A 17,444-nucleotide genomic window follows, 5' to 3' on the forward strand; every position below is an offset into this window, starting at 1 on the left:
CATTACTGAGCGTGGGAAGTGATTTCCGAATTTGGGCCGGTAGTTGGCTGGTACTACTACCTAGCGGTAGTACCGCCCTACTACTGCCCAATTTCTAGGCTCCATTGTTTAACTTGATTCGGCAGTAAAACAGTACATGAGGATTGGAATTGAGGGAGAATCTGATTTAACTTGATTTGGCAGGCGAGCTGAAGTGGACCACCAGCAACAGCAAGGGTTCAATGCTAATTCCGTCAACCACGAGAGTACCAGCCGAGGATTAGGGTGGATGACCCAGGCCAGCAAATCCCCCCGTCGAGTCCATTATCTTCCTTAGAAGAAATCTTTCTAAACCAAAAATCAGTGGAGAAAGGTCATTAAAAAATTGGAGAAAGGGAAGGGGTGGATCGCCAATGGGAAATCTATATTGGAGCAGGGCTAGTGCCTGCATCTAGACGACGGGGATAGCGCAGCTCAAATGCTCAATTGATTAATGGGAAAGTTGTGTGCCAATTGTTCCATCGGTTGCTGTAGTTTGGAGGAGATGAAGAGAAACGGGTTCCATCAAAATGATGCGTGAGTGTAGGTGAAGAGGAAGGGCCAGTGGCGTAGTCGAAGGGTTGATAGCAGTTCAATCTCCAGAAAAGATGATTTATTTGGGGGTGAAAATAGAGCAAACGACTGGATGCATGCAATCTCTAACAGATGGTGGGGACGGGTGACAGCCAATAGGAAGAATTGAGATGATGTGACATGCTTGTATGTTAAGAGAATTACACATAGTGGGTTGCTCCCTGTTTTTGATGCATTTATTTGATTCAAATATAGATGAGCTGGATGGATAAGTCATTCGAGGCCGGACAACTAATTTCATGTCCGCAGGCTAATAGTAGTATAAACAAACTCTCAGTTTTAGTGATCGGAATGGATCGAGAGCCGTCGAAGGTACTCTTGCATTCGTACCTCGTTCAACCAGCGGGCGAGGAGAAATGACCGATTACAGAGCACCGTAGAGAGGTCCAGCAAGTGCAGCAGTCCTTGCCCACTGCTCTCCCCCTTGGTCTCTCTTCTCACTTTCCACTTCCGAATGGGTCCAGCATGTGTGTGATGTTACCACACAGACCGCGTTGTCACCATGTTTGTAGTGTAGCAGCATCATTTTCTGGTTTGCGTTTGGGGTGTTTTGAGAAAACATTTGAAAGTTCTTTTTTTGAAGATGAACTGTGGGAGACTTTTCCGCTACATTTTGTATTTATATTATAAAAAGTTATGTACGGCAATGAAAGAGCAAAAAGACATGGACAGTAATGAAAGAAGATTTATGCGAAAGAGAAGGTACACTTGTTTGAAATATAACTGCTGCGAAAGAAGGTTGGGAACACAACTGAGTAATGTTGGTGTTGCTGGGAATAAATTTCGGAACAACTCCCATCGCACCGCCTAGCTAATATGTGATTAATTCGATTGTACATTTGAATAGTACATGTAGATGCAGCAATAGACGTATAACGCTCTTACAGGTCAAGACAAATGCATCCTTGTACTATGATCTCATTTCAGCATGGTTTGTACCGTGGCTATCAAATGCATATAAGACTAGACTAGTCATAGTGGGAGTAACATAGAGTAGTAACATAGTGCATGTTACTACACTATGTTACTACCGCCATAGTGGATAGTTACTTATATGTGGTATCATGCATGCTATATTTATTAGATTGTAGACTCATCTTGTCTTGAGAAGTGTGACGTTATGGTAACATAGCTAGTTACCAACCCACTCTCTTTCTTCATTTATTATCATGTCATGTCACCAAAATGCTTTGGGGTGTGTGATGTTACTAGCTATGTTACTCCCACTATGAGTAGTCTAAGACTAGCCATAATGGGAGTATCATAAGTAGTATCATGCATGTCATGTTGGCAAAAATCTGATGTGGCTCACCATTTAATGAGGTGAGAGATGGAAGTCATAATATGATACCGTATCATAGCACGTGAAACTAGAAAACTTAATGGCAAACACATCAGAAAATCCACTATTCATGCTGATTTTCTCTTTTTTGTTTCTCAGTGTCCATGTCGAGTTTGGATATGAAATTTTGTGATGATGTAGGAACATGCTTTATGAGCACTCACAATTTTTCGTATAATTTTTTAGCACGTATAAAAATACTTTTTTTGTACGGTATCATGGTATCATTTAAAGGGTGGTATCACTAGATATGTTCTCGACACATCATGTACACAAATTTGCATTGAGATTCTACAAAACATTAAATATGATGATACTATGATACTATCTTATGATACTATGCATTGTGGCGGTAGTATCATGTGATTGTGACTAGTCTAATAGAAGGGCACTTTGTACAGTGCATTGCAGTTTTCAATGCCGGGTTATACTTGTGCCGAATAAATTTGGCATACCTGGACTTTTAATATACTTACGCACTACCTCCATTCCAAAAAAGCTTTTCAGGTTGCTTGAAGAGGTCTAGAAGAAGAACGAGAGTGGTTTCGAGAGAGATATAAAAGTTTGCTACATCACTCTGCACTTAGAGTACCAGTGAGTTGGTCACATATAGTTTTGTGTCATCATCATCTATTTTTCTTGTTTCACCAGGATCCGACAATTAAGATGGAAGATCGACAAATCAAGAAAAGAAAGCATGTATGGGTGCAATAATGATGATTCAAGGCATTAATACTGTTGTATTGTGATCCAAATTCATTCTAAAGGGAGGCTAACTTCTGACGAGCGGAGCGAGGCCCGTCGGTATGGATCGATGCCATCGTCTATAAATACCTCTTGTAAGCCACCGGTTAGGGTTTATCAGATTATAAGATATCCCACGGCGTTTGTAAACACTTCCCGATATAGTGAAGTTTTGCTGGCTGGCGCCCGTGGTTTTTACCTCTCTTTGTTGGAGAGGGTTTTCCACGTTAAAATCTTGTGTCCCCTGCGTGTGTTCTTGTTTCGTTCTTCGTTATTTGCTTGTCGCTTTTATAACAAATACCTTCTTTATACCTACCACATGCCCAGAAGTCAAACCAATGAAGAAATTCGTGAAGAATAGAAGACAGAAGACTTAACGACCTACGGTACGGTCACACCGTCCGTAAGTATTTCAAGCCCGCGAAGAAGGATCTCAAATCAGAGATGCAGAGACACCCCAAAACCACGAAACCTCGCCTCCAAAAGGGATCTGGTGGAGGAACTCGCCAAAAGGGATACATCACACCGCTACTCGGATCTTGGAGGCTTGGGCATCCATCACCGCTTCCATCAACATACATCTTGTTGTAATACCGAGTCTTAGATTGGTTTGCACTTGTATCCATTTGATCCATCATACTTTGTTTATATTTGTGATGGTGTTATTCCCCCCCCCCCCCTGAGTAGTTACACTCGTTCTTGGGGAGATGGAGGAACCCTAGCACTTCTATGATTTTAAATAAATATTTATGTTGTTTAGTTGCAAGATGTGAAAGTGGTGGTTGTCTTCGATGATATTGTATGTTGTGCACCATGCAATCTTTTCCATTAGGGACATTGAAGGGAATCATCGTTAATCATGGTTGGAGGTTCGTAGGCGTACATGTGACAACAATCTGCCGCCTCTTTCAACCCTGTCTTAACGAGGAGTAAGAGGTACAACAACTTATGACCATAGCCACAGGGAAACCCCTAATCATCGGACCTGTGCGGCATGCGGTTGGATACGATAGTGGATATGAGAGGTGTGGAACAATGCTTCTAGGAGCACCTTTATTCGGACTTCTCGTTACTTCGCACACATGTAACAAAAAAAATTAATCATAATCAACCTAGTAACCATGCTAGTGGTAAATCCGCAACTCCCTAAGAATGTTTTCCCCCATTAAGTTCCAGGTACTTCATAGCATAAACATTGTCTCATTTATCTTTACCGTTCTATTTACTATTAAGTTGTTACTTTTTTCAAAATACTTTCATTCACCTTTCCTAGAATTAAGAAAAACTCTTAAATACATTTTTAGTGAAGATAGCATGAAGAAATAAAACCATTACCGATCAGTTCCACCATCGATTTGGTACTCTTACTTTTGAAACTAGCTACACACGACCTGTGATCTTGCAGACATCAGGTCACGCACCCACGTGACACCAGGGCAGAGCAGCGCGGCCGTGGGCCATGGGGTAACTTCTTCTGGCGGGACACACGACATGTGATCTTGCTGACATTTGGTCGATCCGGAAGGGTATTTTGGAGTTGGGATCTGCATTTCTGGGAGGAGGGGTCCTATGCCTCTATCGTGCGCCATGGGGTGACTTCTTATGGCGACAGCGACACGGGTGCCTCAGGGTCTCGAGGAAGCCTTGTAGGTTGACGATACATAAGTTTGTTACAACATGCAAGAAAAAGGAGGCAACCATCACCAGGGGACAACACGTGTGCACTATACCGAGGAGTGCCACCGGACGCCATCGAAAGGTACAACCATACTGAGACCTTGCAAGTGGATCTCCACCCACACACAAGCGGTAATCTACAAGTTGGTGATCCGAAGCATGAGCGGGTCAACGAGTGCCAACAGCTTTGTCGAAGGGCCTTGCTCCGCCGACATGACATTGTAGGAATGAAGCTCGCTGGCTAACATTGCCATCATTGTGAGGAGTTTTTCCAATTCCTCCAAGGGATTTACAAGACCTAGATTCCACCATACTTCACGAACCTCGACCATAAGCTTTGCCATAGTGTCAACAAGAAGCATTTGTGAGGATAGGAGGGGCACTTGCTCTCAAATTGGATAGATGAACCGAGACCGCAACAATATTGCAAAGTTTAGCGCAAGGGCTGCAGCTACTGCCATAAGATGGAGACAAAATTGAATGACAAATAGCATAAGGTCACAAATAGCATAAGGTCAAGAACCGCCGTTGGAGCTTTCACAACAGAATGACAAGAAGAATCCACATGGCAGACCCTGCAAGTCCAAAAGCCTCACCGACGGATACACTCGCATAGAATAACAAGGTAAAGAGAGATGAATGCATCAACTGATCTTCATCGAAGATGGAGTCACGGAGCACCACACCGTTGCAACAGGCCACCAAGCCAAGAGCGCAACCTCTAATGTGCGTGCCCCATCCAAGGGCGAGAATAAGGGTCTCTCACGACACCTTCAAGAAGGTGAACGCCGCCCACGTGCATTTTCGTTGCTAAGATTTCGCTAAGAACTCACCTATATGTCCATCGCGAACCCTTTCAAGGGATTCAGAGCATTGGAGCATCTATAAAAATCACACCATGTTAGCAGTGATGGGAGGTGCCACTATGGTCCGCACACACAACTTGCATGAGCACACATTTTCCCGAGAGCCGACAACAAACTCATGAGCTTCGCTTGAGCAGTTGCTGCCAAAGTTGCACGCGCTAGAAGAGTGCAACTGTTGATCTGTGTTGGAGTAGAGCCACACACCAGTGCACCACCGGCGTGGTGTCCATGCTGACAAAGTCGTGAGTAGAGGGAACACTGAGGAGGAGCACGATTGCACGACATATCTGAGCGGCGCAGGGCTAGCATAGGAGGGTGGGAAGGCCATAAGTTGGCGTCGATGTCGAAGCCAGAGGAGCCAGAGGACAAGTGCACGTCGTCTGCATCTGCATGGGGTTTTATGTCCAAGCGGCACACCCACGGGACTTGAGGCATGTTATGGCGAAGAGGTGTCACAACGATGGTGTTGGAGCAGCAGGTGCACCCATGGCTGATTTTGATGGAGCGTTAGTCGGCACGAAGATCATGGAGGGCTACACGCTCACGAGACATCGGGGCGGAGCACGGCGCCAAATCTGGTCGATTTGGGAGGGTATTTTGGAGTTGGGATTTGGATTTTTGGGAGGAAGAGACCTCCTAACGCCGCCGCTCCATGGGACGGCTTCTTCCGGCAGAAGCGGGGGTAGTAAGCACGATGGGGGAGGTTTGTGACGGCAGCGGCACGTGCTCCAGGGAATGACCCGAAGTGACCTTGAAAACCTTGATTCCTCATATCTATATTTGCACCTACCCCTTTGCTTTGATGTATGTGAAGGGAAACTTTTGGATATATAGATCTTAGAGTTGTTGGCCTTCTCCATTGTTCTTCCTCCGCAAATTCTCCATATTGTTTTGGTGAAATCCCAAAGAGAAGAACTTAAGCATTATGCTCTTGCTTTATATTTGATGCATTGATTTGAGCTTTACATGGGATTCATTCGTGTGAAAGCCCGTGAGAGGGTGTTCATCCTAAATTCCTTTGTTATTATTGGTGTGGAGCAGTGATCTCTTCGCGGATGATAGGCCCGAGCTCCCCACTTTGTGTGAATTGTGAAGTGGTTGATAGAATATAAATCATAGTGGAAGATTCCACTATGTCCGATAGAAATCCTGTTCTTTTTAGAACTTAGTTTGATTCCTTTGGAAGGAGGTTTTGAGATAGTGATATATTACCTCCGTCCCAAGGAATAAGGCGCACGCGTATTCCAAGACGAACTTTGACCATAAAAATTGAGCAACACAATCTTGATTATATTATATGTAATTAGTATCGTTGGATTCGTATTGAAAAACACTTTCTAATGATGCTAATTTCATGCAAACAATCTTTATATATTTGAAGTAATTCTTGGTCAAACAAAAACACGTAAAACGAGGGCGCCTTATTCCTTGAATCGGCAGGAGAGAGGGAAAACTCGGAAATGGTATTTGAAAGTTTAAGTTTTTTTTAGAAGTGTATACATACACATGTTATCTCTATATATGCATAGTTTTACTAGATAATATGCTGCATTGAAGGCGATAAGAAAGTAAAAAAAATCGTTGCTTCGAAAAGAAAAAAACTCAATTTTACTTCCAATATTCATTTTTATGTGGAGATCACAGACATTTTGATGCAAATTTTTATATGATTTTTTAAGAACTTTCATAGACTTAGAACTGAACTTTTCGATTTTTTGAGATCACTAGAGCTTGGGAGCTACGAGTGATTTTCATATATTTGGTCGATATAAAACTTTTTGTAACTTGTTGAATTTTTGGTCAATATTATTTGGTCGATATGAAAATCACTCGTAACTTGTTGAATTGACACTACCTGTTTGAATTTCTATCTGTAAGGTAAACTATTACGATGTTTGGTAAGAGACAAATTGTTGTCCATCACTTTCATCGCGGTCTACTGTACATGTATACGTGACTAGCTTGAATACCGTGTTAGCGATGACTAGGCAGCAGCAATCCCGTTCGAAATTTGATCCCCGTTTCGTTCCCGCCACACGAGGAATAGAGTTCCGCCTCCGCGCTTCCGCTTCCTTCCCACCGGGCAACGGCTACGTGGCAACGGCCGTCCAGTAGCTGGTCATGCAGGCGCTGGCCGGCGTGCCAATGATCCGCACCCACTCCCACCCGCCGCGCCCCTCCGCCGCACGCCGCAGCTCCGCCAACTGCACGCCACACGCAAAAAAGAAAGAAACCAAAGCTCCGGTAAGCATTCATTCATTTCCCTGCAGATTGCCTGCCCCTCCTCCGCCAATCACCTACGATTCAGGCGACGCGGCGAGGAGCAGAGGTAGCACGGCGTGACCTTTATCTTGCTTGCTTACCCGTCCGTCGCGCAGCTCGAATACCACCGCGTCCTCCGAGAACGGCATCGGCCGCATGGCCGCCACCTGTTTGTCGAATTGCATAGGTGCTATTAGCACGCCGTTACCAATAAATAGCAGCTGAAGGAGTAGAAACACCGCAGTACAGGGTGCCTAGATATTGGTTTGCAGCGCTGACCTTTTCGTCGCAGCTTCCACTGAAGCTGCTCGCGTAGTGCGCGTCCGTGGTGCCCAGCGTGGCGCAGCTCTGCTCACCGCCTGCACTGTCCGGTGCCATGGTGGATGGTTCCGACGGGTGCCCATGGCTCGTCCACCTCCACGTTCGATTGTCCAGGTGCCGCCGGTAGACGTGTCCGTCTGACCCGATGACGAACAGTTGGGTGCCGTCAAAGCATGGCCCTGGGGCGACTACGAGGGTGACGTCCCGGTGGGGCGTACCATGCTCGACCCACTCCCACCCGTCCTGCGGGCTGAAATGGTACTCCACGAGCCCCCCGTGCTCAGATATCATAAAGATGGAGCCGGCGAGGGAGAGAGGGGACGGTCTCATCGCTGTCCCAGGTGATCTCGACAGGACGAGGTGAGGTGATTGGTAGTGCCTGTGCCATAGCTCTGTAATTCTGTTATACTGGTACATGCGCCCGTTGCGACCAACTGCGAAGATGATATTTCTTCTGAACACCTCTTGATCTACGATGAATGCAATCTTGGTATCGGGAGGGTTGTGGCAGTCCTTCCACCTGAATTTACGCAATGCAACCTGCGAAAGTTTTAAAAAACTTCAATGTAATGCTGTTTTTTACTCAGAATTTAAGAAGCTTGGATGATGAAACATTATTTGGGAATAATTTTTTCCCAGCTGAATACATACTCTAACTTATACCGACAGCAGAGGAATTTTTTAATTATGTTTTGTTTCACAAAAAAGATAACCAATAAGCCTTCTCCCTTTAATTGTACATTTAGTTATCTTCTATATGAAATATCTAACTGGAACATTAATAATATGGAGACAGAGTAATTTGCTGCATTTCTTGTGATACTGAATTTTGTGTGGATGTGTTCTGCTCTCTCTATAGCTATAAACTCCTACCAGTGAATTCTTGACTAACTTCTGTACTCTAGATTAATGTGTGTATGTACACATGGAATTATCTAGAGTAATGCATTAATAACTTTCTCCTGTGGAAATATTGCACGCTGCTATGTAAGACCTTTTGTTTTTGTGAGGAGCTATGCAGGACTTTGGTAGGAGATAAAACTAATGCCTTTTGCTGATAAAGGTCACATGCATTCAGTCTTGGATAATGCATAAAATGGCTCATTGTATTCTTGTATGTAATAAAACCAATATTAGTTAAAATAAAGCATGTTTGACTTCTACCGTGAATTGTAGCAATCTGCCCCTCTTGTTAACAAAGAAAAGTACATCATCTGTTGTCACTCTGCGCGATAAACCAGGGATGCCATCCCATGGAGGTCCACTTGCAACCTGTCTTCCCTTCCTCATTGCTGTGCAATTAATCCATGAGAGGTCATCTCCATTTCTTTCTCTAATATGTAAGTTCCCATGAAGATCGACAAGATACAAGCTGCCATTATAGCTTCCTAGTGTACCTTTCATGGCTGTAGCGTGCTCATGTCTTAGCCAGAGCCAGACACCATTGGTGTTTAGATATTCCAAAGTAAATCCATTATCTGTTATGAGAAAAAGTGATCTATCTGCATGCATCACCCGCATATGGAAGTTCAGATAAATGCTTCGTGATAGAAAGTTGTACGATTCAGTTTCATCACTCTCGTGGCTGTGAACATGTAGGTACTGTTGCTTCTCTTCTTCGTTTCTCCTTCTAGGAGGGGCGTTGCTCAAGATGGTTGCTTCCGTATCTGCAGCAACATTCATTGCTCCGGTAATACAGTTTGTTGGGCCATGCTCTTCAGTGCAATATTCTGCATTCCAACCTTCTGTTTCTGGTGTATCTAGGATAGACCACTCATACTTGTTTGAGACTTTCCTTCTTATGGTATTTTGTTGACCTGGACCAAAATGATCACCTCCCATACCAGGTAAATGCAGCTCTCCGAGCCTACCATCATCTAGTTGAAATATCAACCTGCCAACTTGAACCTGTAGACCTCGAACGCTTCTTGCTACTTTTGCATGGTCAGGAGACATGTGATTTATCCATAGTCCTCTAATCTTATTGCTTGGAGACCCACCTTGTTCAGTGAAAAGATAGACAATGTAAATTTAGTTTTTGCTTGGATTTATTAAGATAACTATTGCTCTAGAAAGACTAAATAGGCCAAAAATGTAAAAATTAAACGACTGGGATGTGACTTGTTCTTCAAAGATTTTTTTTAAATGAAATGATATACTAGGTGAAAAGCCGAGAGTATACCGTGCTTATTGTTGACAAATGAAAAGTACACAACATCACAGGACTGTACTGAGGCACATGGGATTTAATCATTTAAAGAAGACTTTATTGCTGCAGATTCATTTTACTTAAAGAACTCACCATGTTGCACTAGCATCTTCATAACTATGGTTTATTTCTTTCTTTCAACTCTAAGAACAAATAAATGTGACTACAGTGAATGCTTCTTCTATAAAAAGTTCTGCAAATTCATATTTAAAGACCTCAGGTGCAAATAAAATAAAGATCTCCTGTATCTAAAGGAGTCTCTACCTGTATATTTTGGAAACTGATACTCAAATACTTTTCCTGTGGTTGTCGTAAAAAACATTGAAGTTGCATCATTAGATTCATCCTGTTGAACTTCTGTAATTGAACTAAGTCTTTGACCCTTAGGTGCTCCATGTTTATCCCACTTCCATTTCCTTCTGTGCAACCGCCGCTCCACCAAAATACCATCCTGCCAATCTATAAATACCTTTAACAATTGAATATATTATAGATGTAATTATTTTAATGGACAAAAGGTCCTAGGCTCCTTTCCATGACATCATTTTAGTTCTACAACTAGCAAACTTTCTTTTGTTGTTTTATCTTTTCAACCTATCTACAGTTAGTTCTTTTACAGGAACTTATTTATTATCTGTAGTTAGTTCATGCAGCTTAAAGTTACTAGTTTATCTTGAATTGTGTAGGTGATACTTGTTGCACTGTTATGATCGACTTGGAATCATCTTGTTTCTATTCTGCTATTGCATATCAAGCTAAGAATCATAACTACCAGGAACGCATGATATATTGTTCCTGAGTTTTAAAAGTCAACATGGCTTAGCCTGTTTAAATTTGAAGTAGATAATATGCAACGGGTACCCCATGAAATATAAATTGTTGCCATATTAGCTTGAATCCATTAAATTTCTTATGAAAGTACAGATTCTTACATACCTTGGTTACCAGAAAAAGTGATACTGAATTAGATCCTAAGAGACCATGTAAAGCACACCCAACAGATGAGCTCAGCGAGACATTTGGTGTTGTTTTTTCACTCCATATATGTTTTTTCCATGATGGCTTTGTTTCTCTATCAAATTCATATAGGTCTCCAGTAGAGCTGCACTGCATTATCCTGTCTTAGTATTGGCATAAACAGTATATCATACAAGTACATCAAGTCTTGGACGAACATCATAAATAAGTATAGGGTTGACTTGTCAGAGAAGCAAAGAAGGTTGATATATATCTTGCTTCACCTATGCTCCTAGTCTTATTTTTAATCTTTAATGTACCAATAGAGCTTTGGGTAGAAACTATGTTACGAACAGTAAGAGGAATATGCTTGATTTTCTCTTGCATCCCTCTCTCGTGTACAAGTTTATCTTTGTTTCAGTCATTGACCAGGACAGGAGCAAGCTGAGGTTTATTGAACCATTTTTTCCCTTCCAGGGTAGGTTAAAATCGTACCCCCCCTCCCCCTCGTCTCCTTAAGTACACATGCTAAACATACCTTACTGTGAACACGGTCCCTGGTCTTGCGTTTTCAGCATCAGATATATATGATACATCTGCTCCTGCAGGACGCCCATGGCAGTTCCACCTATGCATCAGTAGCAGTCAACCATTATTTTATCCATGGCCATGGTAGTAGTGATAAAAGAAGTTACAAGTTGTTTGATTTTCATAAGTAGGTTACAGGAAGTTGTGCAAATTGTTTGTTTTGATTCAGATAACCAAACCTTTGGTCAAAACTTCAAAAGTAATGTAGGCATCTTTATTCAGGAAATAATATCTAAAGTTCATCAACCCTTTATTCTACTATGCCATCTTTTTTTCTAAGGAATTACTGAGCACTGCACTGAAAGTATGTTACGTAAATAATATTTCAACCTGTTTGATAATAAGGCCTTTATAGCTGTGACTCGCAACATTTTAAAAGGAAAAGTGTCCATTTGAGTCCTTGAGTTTCTTAATTACTAGTTGTAATATGGGTCCAGCACATAAATACTATATTTTTTTTCATTGTTTTCATATTGTTTTTATGTATAAATAGTTAAATACCGCTTATTGAAAAAGCATGAAAATATCTATATCTGATGTCAAATGTGGCGTCTTCGCACCAATTTTGTGTATATATTAGAGATTAAATGCACTATATTTTAAGTCAGGCATGACAAATAGTTGTGAAGATTTAAGAAACCATGAATTTACTGTGCTCTTTATAATGCTGATTGAGTAAAACATCATATGCCAAAGCTTTTGTTAGAATTTCCTTCTGTGGTTTGTATTTGAATTTAAGCAAGATAGTATAGGCATGCAAGAAGTTCAATAAAGCTGACTCATACCTTAGAGGTTGAAGTTCTGTGACCTCAAGTAGGGACCCATTCATGATAGAAAGGAAAAGTTTCCTGATTGAGTAGGAATAAGTTCTTTCAACCACTGTATATTGGTAATTCCAAACTAACAAGATGAACTCTTTTTATGGACAAATTGACCTTAGAAGGAGCATTATGGTAGAAATTCACCTTCCGTTACGCGATACAACCCCGTTTCTTATGTGTGTTCCTTGACTTTGTGTCCTTTCTCCAAGGTTTGGGAGTTGTTCGTAACTGAATGTCATATCTGTCCAGATAGGCTGGGCATGTTCGTTTAGCTGTAGCTGTAAAGATGTAGAACTATTATAGTTAAAGCATAATAGCGACTAATTTGCTTGCAGTTGAATTCATTGAGAAGTCAATTTCACATAAGGATATATGATTTACTCTTTGCTACAGCTGGCTAGGATAGATGAGTTCATTCTGAATTCTACAGCATCTTCATCTTATATTTCAGACACTTCAGAGATGCAAACAGAATGACCTGAACCCTTTTTAGAAGAAAGAGAAAAAACAGGACAACCGATGCGTGAGGGGGATAATTGTTGTAGTAACTCCAGACAAGTTTGACCCAAGGGAGGTCATGGTTGTTCTAGAACTTATGAAGATATTTCTACAGTTCCATTAAAGAGCTCAAACAGTTTAAGTAAGATACTGGGGTTTTCTATAAAGAGACACTAAGAATAGCAATATGCGATAGAAGATTATAACCACAAGTCTGAGTAAGCTAGAACTACTGTCTGTTAGACTATGGGGATGCAGCTTACCTGATAGAGGATTCCAGCCTCTGACAGAGCAAGGATGGTTGTATTCACAATGAAAGTTGCTGTTGCATACCCAGCCGATGTTGGAAGTTCGTGAGGAGCAATCACCCACATCACCCCATTCCAAAACCTCTCGTATATTGATCCACTTTGCCCTGTCACCCACACAGACGATTCTGACATCCTTGCCAAGGAAATTCGTTTCCTCGTGGGCAGGGCTGGATCAGTATCCTTCTCTTGATTAGAAATGGAAGCACGGCCATGTTTCCTTTCTGGTTGCTTGATTGAGCCTACCTTTGTGCAGGTACCGTTGATGCAGGACATCAGATTGAAAGGCATGCTTATCTCCACCCAGGTATTACTCTGCTCCTGGTACTCCCAAAACTTGTTTGTCTTCTGCTTAAACTCTGCTTCTCGCCTCGGGTGAGGATGTAGAGGGCACCATGAATGGCCAGGCACAGCAGACACCATGAGAACACATGCTACAAAACACAAAAACCACGAAAGGAATCTGCAAGTTGGACCAGCCCTGGCCATCTTGTAGATCTTATCTTTGGTGTTGATGCATGCCAGCGCCAGAGGTGTCCTCTATAGCTGATCCTGGGAGAAGACGGAGTTGGAAGGCTGGAAGCTAGATATCATGAGCCTTTTTTCAAAGCAAGAGATAGCATGAGCTTCTCTGGGAAGAACCCCTCTGTACTTGTCTGTCCTGCAGTTTATAGTAGAGAAGGTATGCAGTGGAAATAAGTATTGCAAGGGAGGTACTGATATCTCGGTATGAGTTATCAACTGCCATCTCATGAAGGCCATAAAGTCATTAGTATAGTCCCTTGGTGGTTTGCTTTCCTTTTCAATAATGCTTTTCGTCTGTAACTTTCTCACCCGTCGTTGTTAATACCACGCAAAACTAATATTTGTATAGTAGATAGTTGTTGCACCTTCACACCTCCCACACATTTTTCAGCACTGCTAGTGCTAACCTTTTAGTAAATAGCTTTATGCCTATAATGTAGGGGAGAAAAAAGAAAGGCAAGGGAATCTTGAATATTTCTATTGGTCATGTTTGTGGAATCTGTTGTTCAATTATTTGGATGGAATAAAGCTATAGCTTTATTATATTTGTGCTGAAATCGTCCTTTTCTCGTGCTGCCTGTGAGGTTGATGGTTGCTTAGGAGTTCAGATGTCCATTTGCAACTTGCCAACGCTAACTACCGCTGGATACTGCAGGGTCTTTAGAAAGGTGAAAGGAGCTCCGTTGCTGATATCAAACTGCAGAATTTTCTTCACGCTGCATGTCATCACTTGCTCAAATGGAATATTTGCACCTGATTTATCACCCCAAGTAGGCTGAAATTTTGTGGTCTGCGAGAGGTAAGTGCAACGTGAGTTCTGCGTCACTCTCTTGACCTTCTGTTTAAATTAAGCATTCTGTTGTTTCCATCATTGGTAGCATGGAAGTTCTTAATTCACTCGCAATAAACAATAGCTAAGTCCAGGATCTTGCCATCTTGTATTTACCTGGTAATTAGTGCAGTCACGCAAGCGAGCGCCTCTCTCGCAGAACACTGAAGCAAAACCTCTAAACTAATACTCAGAATGTGCCAAGCTGACAATATATAACCTGTTGGCGTCTGATTAGCTCTCTGGTGTTTTCCTCCCCGAGACCCCATCGTTTTGTACTTTCACCAAACTAGCTGAAACACCATCCTATCATATGGTTAACATGCACTTTGACTACAATCATTTATGTTATGTACTCCCACCAAAAGTGTCTCAACTTCGTCAAAATTTGATGTATCTACCTACTAGATAGTGTCTAGATACATCCAAATTTTGACAAAGTTGAGACACTTTTTATGGGAAGGAGGGAGCGTTATTTTCCTTTCATTTGGCAGAGTACCATTTTATGTTATTTTCCTAGTCTTGTTCACTTTGCTGATCTGGTAATGAGGTTCATCCCTGATATGTTAATCGGAACCTACCACTAAAGAATCGTTGAGCTCGCAAAGATGGCCAAACCTTCGCTTTAATAACCATGGAAACAAGGTGCAGGCAAAACGAATGCCTTAGCTTGTGTTGCACGGTGTCCAAAGGTGCAACATTTCTTTCACGAATCTGTCCCTGTAGCTGGTAATGAACTGGGAGGACATTTGTGATGGACCATCTTGCCATAAATCCTGTAGGTATTCTATCAGTGGAGGTTCGTTTCTGCTTACTGATTAGAATTTGCTAACGTGTGGTCCTTTCATGGATTCATCACTGCAGGACTAGCAGGTCATCTTTCACGAGTTTATCACCATGAGTATCGTAGAAGGGAAAAAAAAAACTTTGACGAGTTTATGACTGCAATGAGGGTGTGTCGAATGGTTTAGCATTATAATTGGGTTTTCTGTGTGCTGCTAATTTACGGATATATTGTTTTAGAGTAAGTTACTTGGAAACCAAAGCCTCAAGTAGCATTCAGGTCTGCAATAATATTCTAGTCAGCTGGTTCAGAGTCCTGATTAACTATGCGCTTAGACCATTGGTCCAGGAATGAATCCAAGCAGGGGAGACGTGTAGTGCCAGCCTAGATTCAGATAGCAACTTGATATATTTATAATTGGGATTTGGATGAATACAATTTTAACATACGCCCTCCATCCTCAAATAAGTGTGCTTCTAGCTTTTGGTCTAAGTAAAAAAAGAATTCCATCTAAAAAAAAGAACTAAATTTGACCAAACTTATATGAAATAGTAGTAACATATATGGTATCATATCAGTATAATATGAAACTACATTTTAAAATGAATCAAATGATACTAATTTAGTGTAATAAACGTGGCTATGTTTTCCGATATAGTTGGTCAAATGTGAGAAAAATTGACTTAAATAAAAAGTCTAAAAATACAATTATTTGAGGATGGAGGGGGTATGGGAGAATCACTTCCTGAATTACACTTCCCTGGTTCCCCAGACCAGGAAATCACTTATGTGGAACTTGGATAATTGAAAATTTGTTTTTCATGTCAAGTTGCTTAGAATCTGACGTCAATTGCTTGATAGAAACCGGGCAAATACGTCCAGTGACCACCGGTGGCCGTATAGACCACATAACTACTATTTGACTGGCTTGAACTTGAACTTGACTGTTTCTTTTCCGAATCTTTAAAACTGGGCTTGGGTATTTCCTTTACCAAAATGGCACGGCACAACAGGCCCTCAAACTTGAAACCCAGGATTTCCCATGGATTTTATAGGAACATAACGATTACACTATGGAAGATACTGCTACGGTCCAAACAAATACTACTCCACGGAATCTTTGAGTATCAAACGCTGGCCCCAGTTGGCCTCTGCAGATCCATCATCCATGGAAGATGGAATCTCAGCTCCCGGCTAGAGAATCTTCATAATCATTTTATTTTTGGATCAAGAATCTTCATATAATCACATGATTATAGTAGTATAGTATTACAGAAAAACAAACACAGTGGTAGAGTCTGTAACCCTACCGCCATGCAAGATTCCGGTCCACTCCTAACCGACGACTTAAGGGCTGCAATAATTGCCTGTAATCAAGGCCGTGTCCTTCGCAAATAATTGCAGGCATGAACTGGTACACTAGGCCGATGGAACGTCAGCACCTAAACATGGGCATTGGCCGCGATGTATCACGCGCCGAGCTGCACCTTGGAATCTGTACAGGCTCATTTCTTTTTCTTGAAAAAAGAAGCAGCCTCGCTCGTTTTGTCCCCCTCAATCTGTTCTTCATAGATCAAGTTAGATCGGATACAGTAGACTGATGTAAGCGTGAATACGAATAAAAATAACTCTTTTTTAATACTTTCCCACAAATGGACCAGGTTTGGAAATTTTAAGGACTTTTTTGATTCGATGATTTCTAAAATAATTTTGTAGGATTCTTATCTATACGATTTTTTTTTCTATAGAGGTCATTTGATTTCAAGGATTGAACCCTCCAAAATTCATTTAGATTGCTTTACTAATCCCGTAGGTTTTCTAGCAAGAGGTAAGACCTCTTGGAAATTTTCATATGCGTTCGTGACAAATATAACACGTACTCAATCGCTATAGAAATTTCCTATGTTTTTCATGTGGAGGCAATCAAACGACTCCTGCAACTAATTCCAGCGCTTTTCATTTCTGTAGGATTTCATATGTAATGACAGTATTGTTCTTGTGTTTTCCTATTCCTATGCTTTTAAAATCCTTTGAATCAAATATGCTCTTAAAAATGGCATGCTTGCATGATGGCTTGAGATATGGCGCCATGCTAGATGAC

The 17,444-nt window shown here is 41.6% G+C and overlaps 1 protein-coding gene across 2 annotated transcripts; it reads right to left on the reverse strand.

Moving 5' to 3' along the window:
• Positions 1 to 7,078: 7,078 nt before the first annotated feature.
• Positions 7,079 to 13,939, reverse strand: LOC127342507 (uncharacterized). Of its 2 annotated transcripts, XM_051368469.2 has the most exons (11): positions 13,452 to 13,574; positions 13,161 to 13,375; positions 12,544 to 12,677; positions 12,364 to 12,426; positions 11,529 to 11,618; positions 10,970 to 11,135; positions 10,298 to 10,484; positions 8,989 to 9,824; positions 7,783 to 8,364; positions 7,605 to 7,670; positions 7,079 to 7,445 (listed from the first exon to the last, which is right to left on the reverse strand). In XM_051368469.2, exons 2-11 carry the CDS (start codon positions 13,338 to 13,340, stop codon positions 7,332 to 7,334), a joined length of 2,418 nt encoding a protein of 805 aa, XP_051224429.1. In that variant the 5' UTR covers positions 13,341 to 13,375; positions 13,452 to 13,574; the 3' UTR covers positions 7,079 to 7,331. The 2 variants fall into 2 exon arrangements, with proteins under 2 accessions (XP_051224429.1, XP_051224427.1); XM_051368467.2 differs by having other exon boundaries at positions 13,161 to 13,939.
• Positions 13,940 to 17,444: the final 3,505 nt, after the last annotated feature.

The sequence above is a fragment of the Lolium perenne genome, chromosome 3 (assembly GCF_019359855.2).
Source record: "Lolium perenne isolate Kyuss_39 chromosome 3, Kyuss_2.0, whole genome shotgun sequence".
NCBI classification, from domain to species: Eukaryota; Viridiplantae; Streptophyta; class Magnoliopsida; order Poales; family Poaceae; genus Lolium; species Lolium perenne.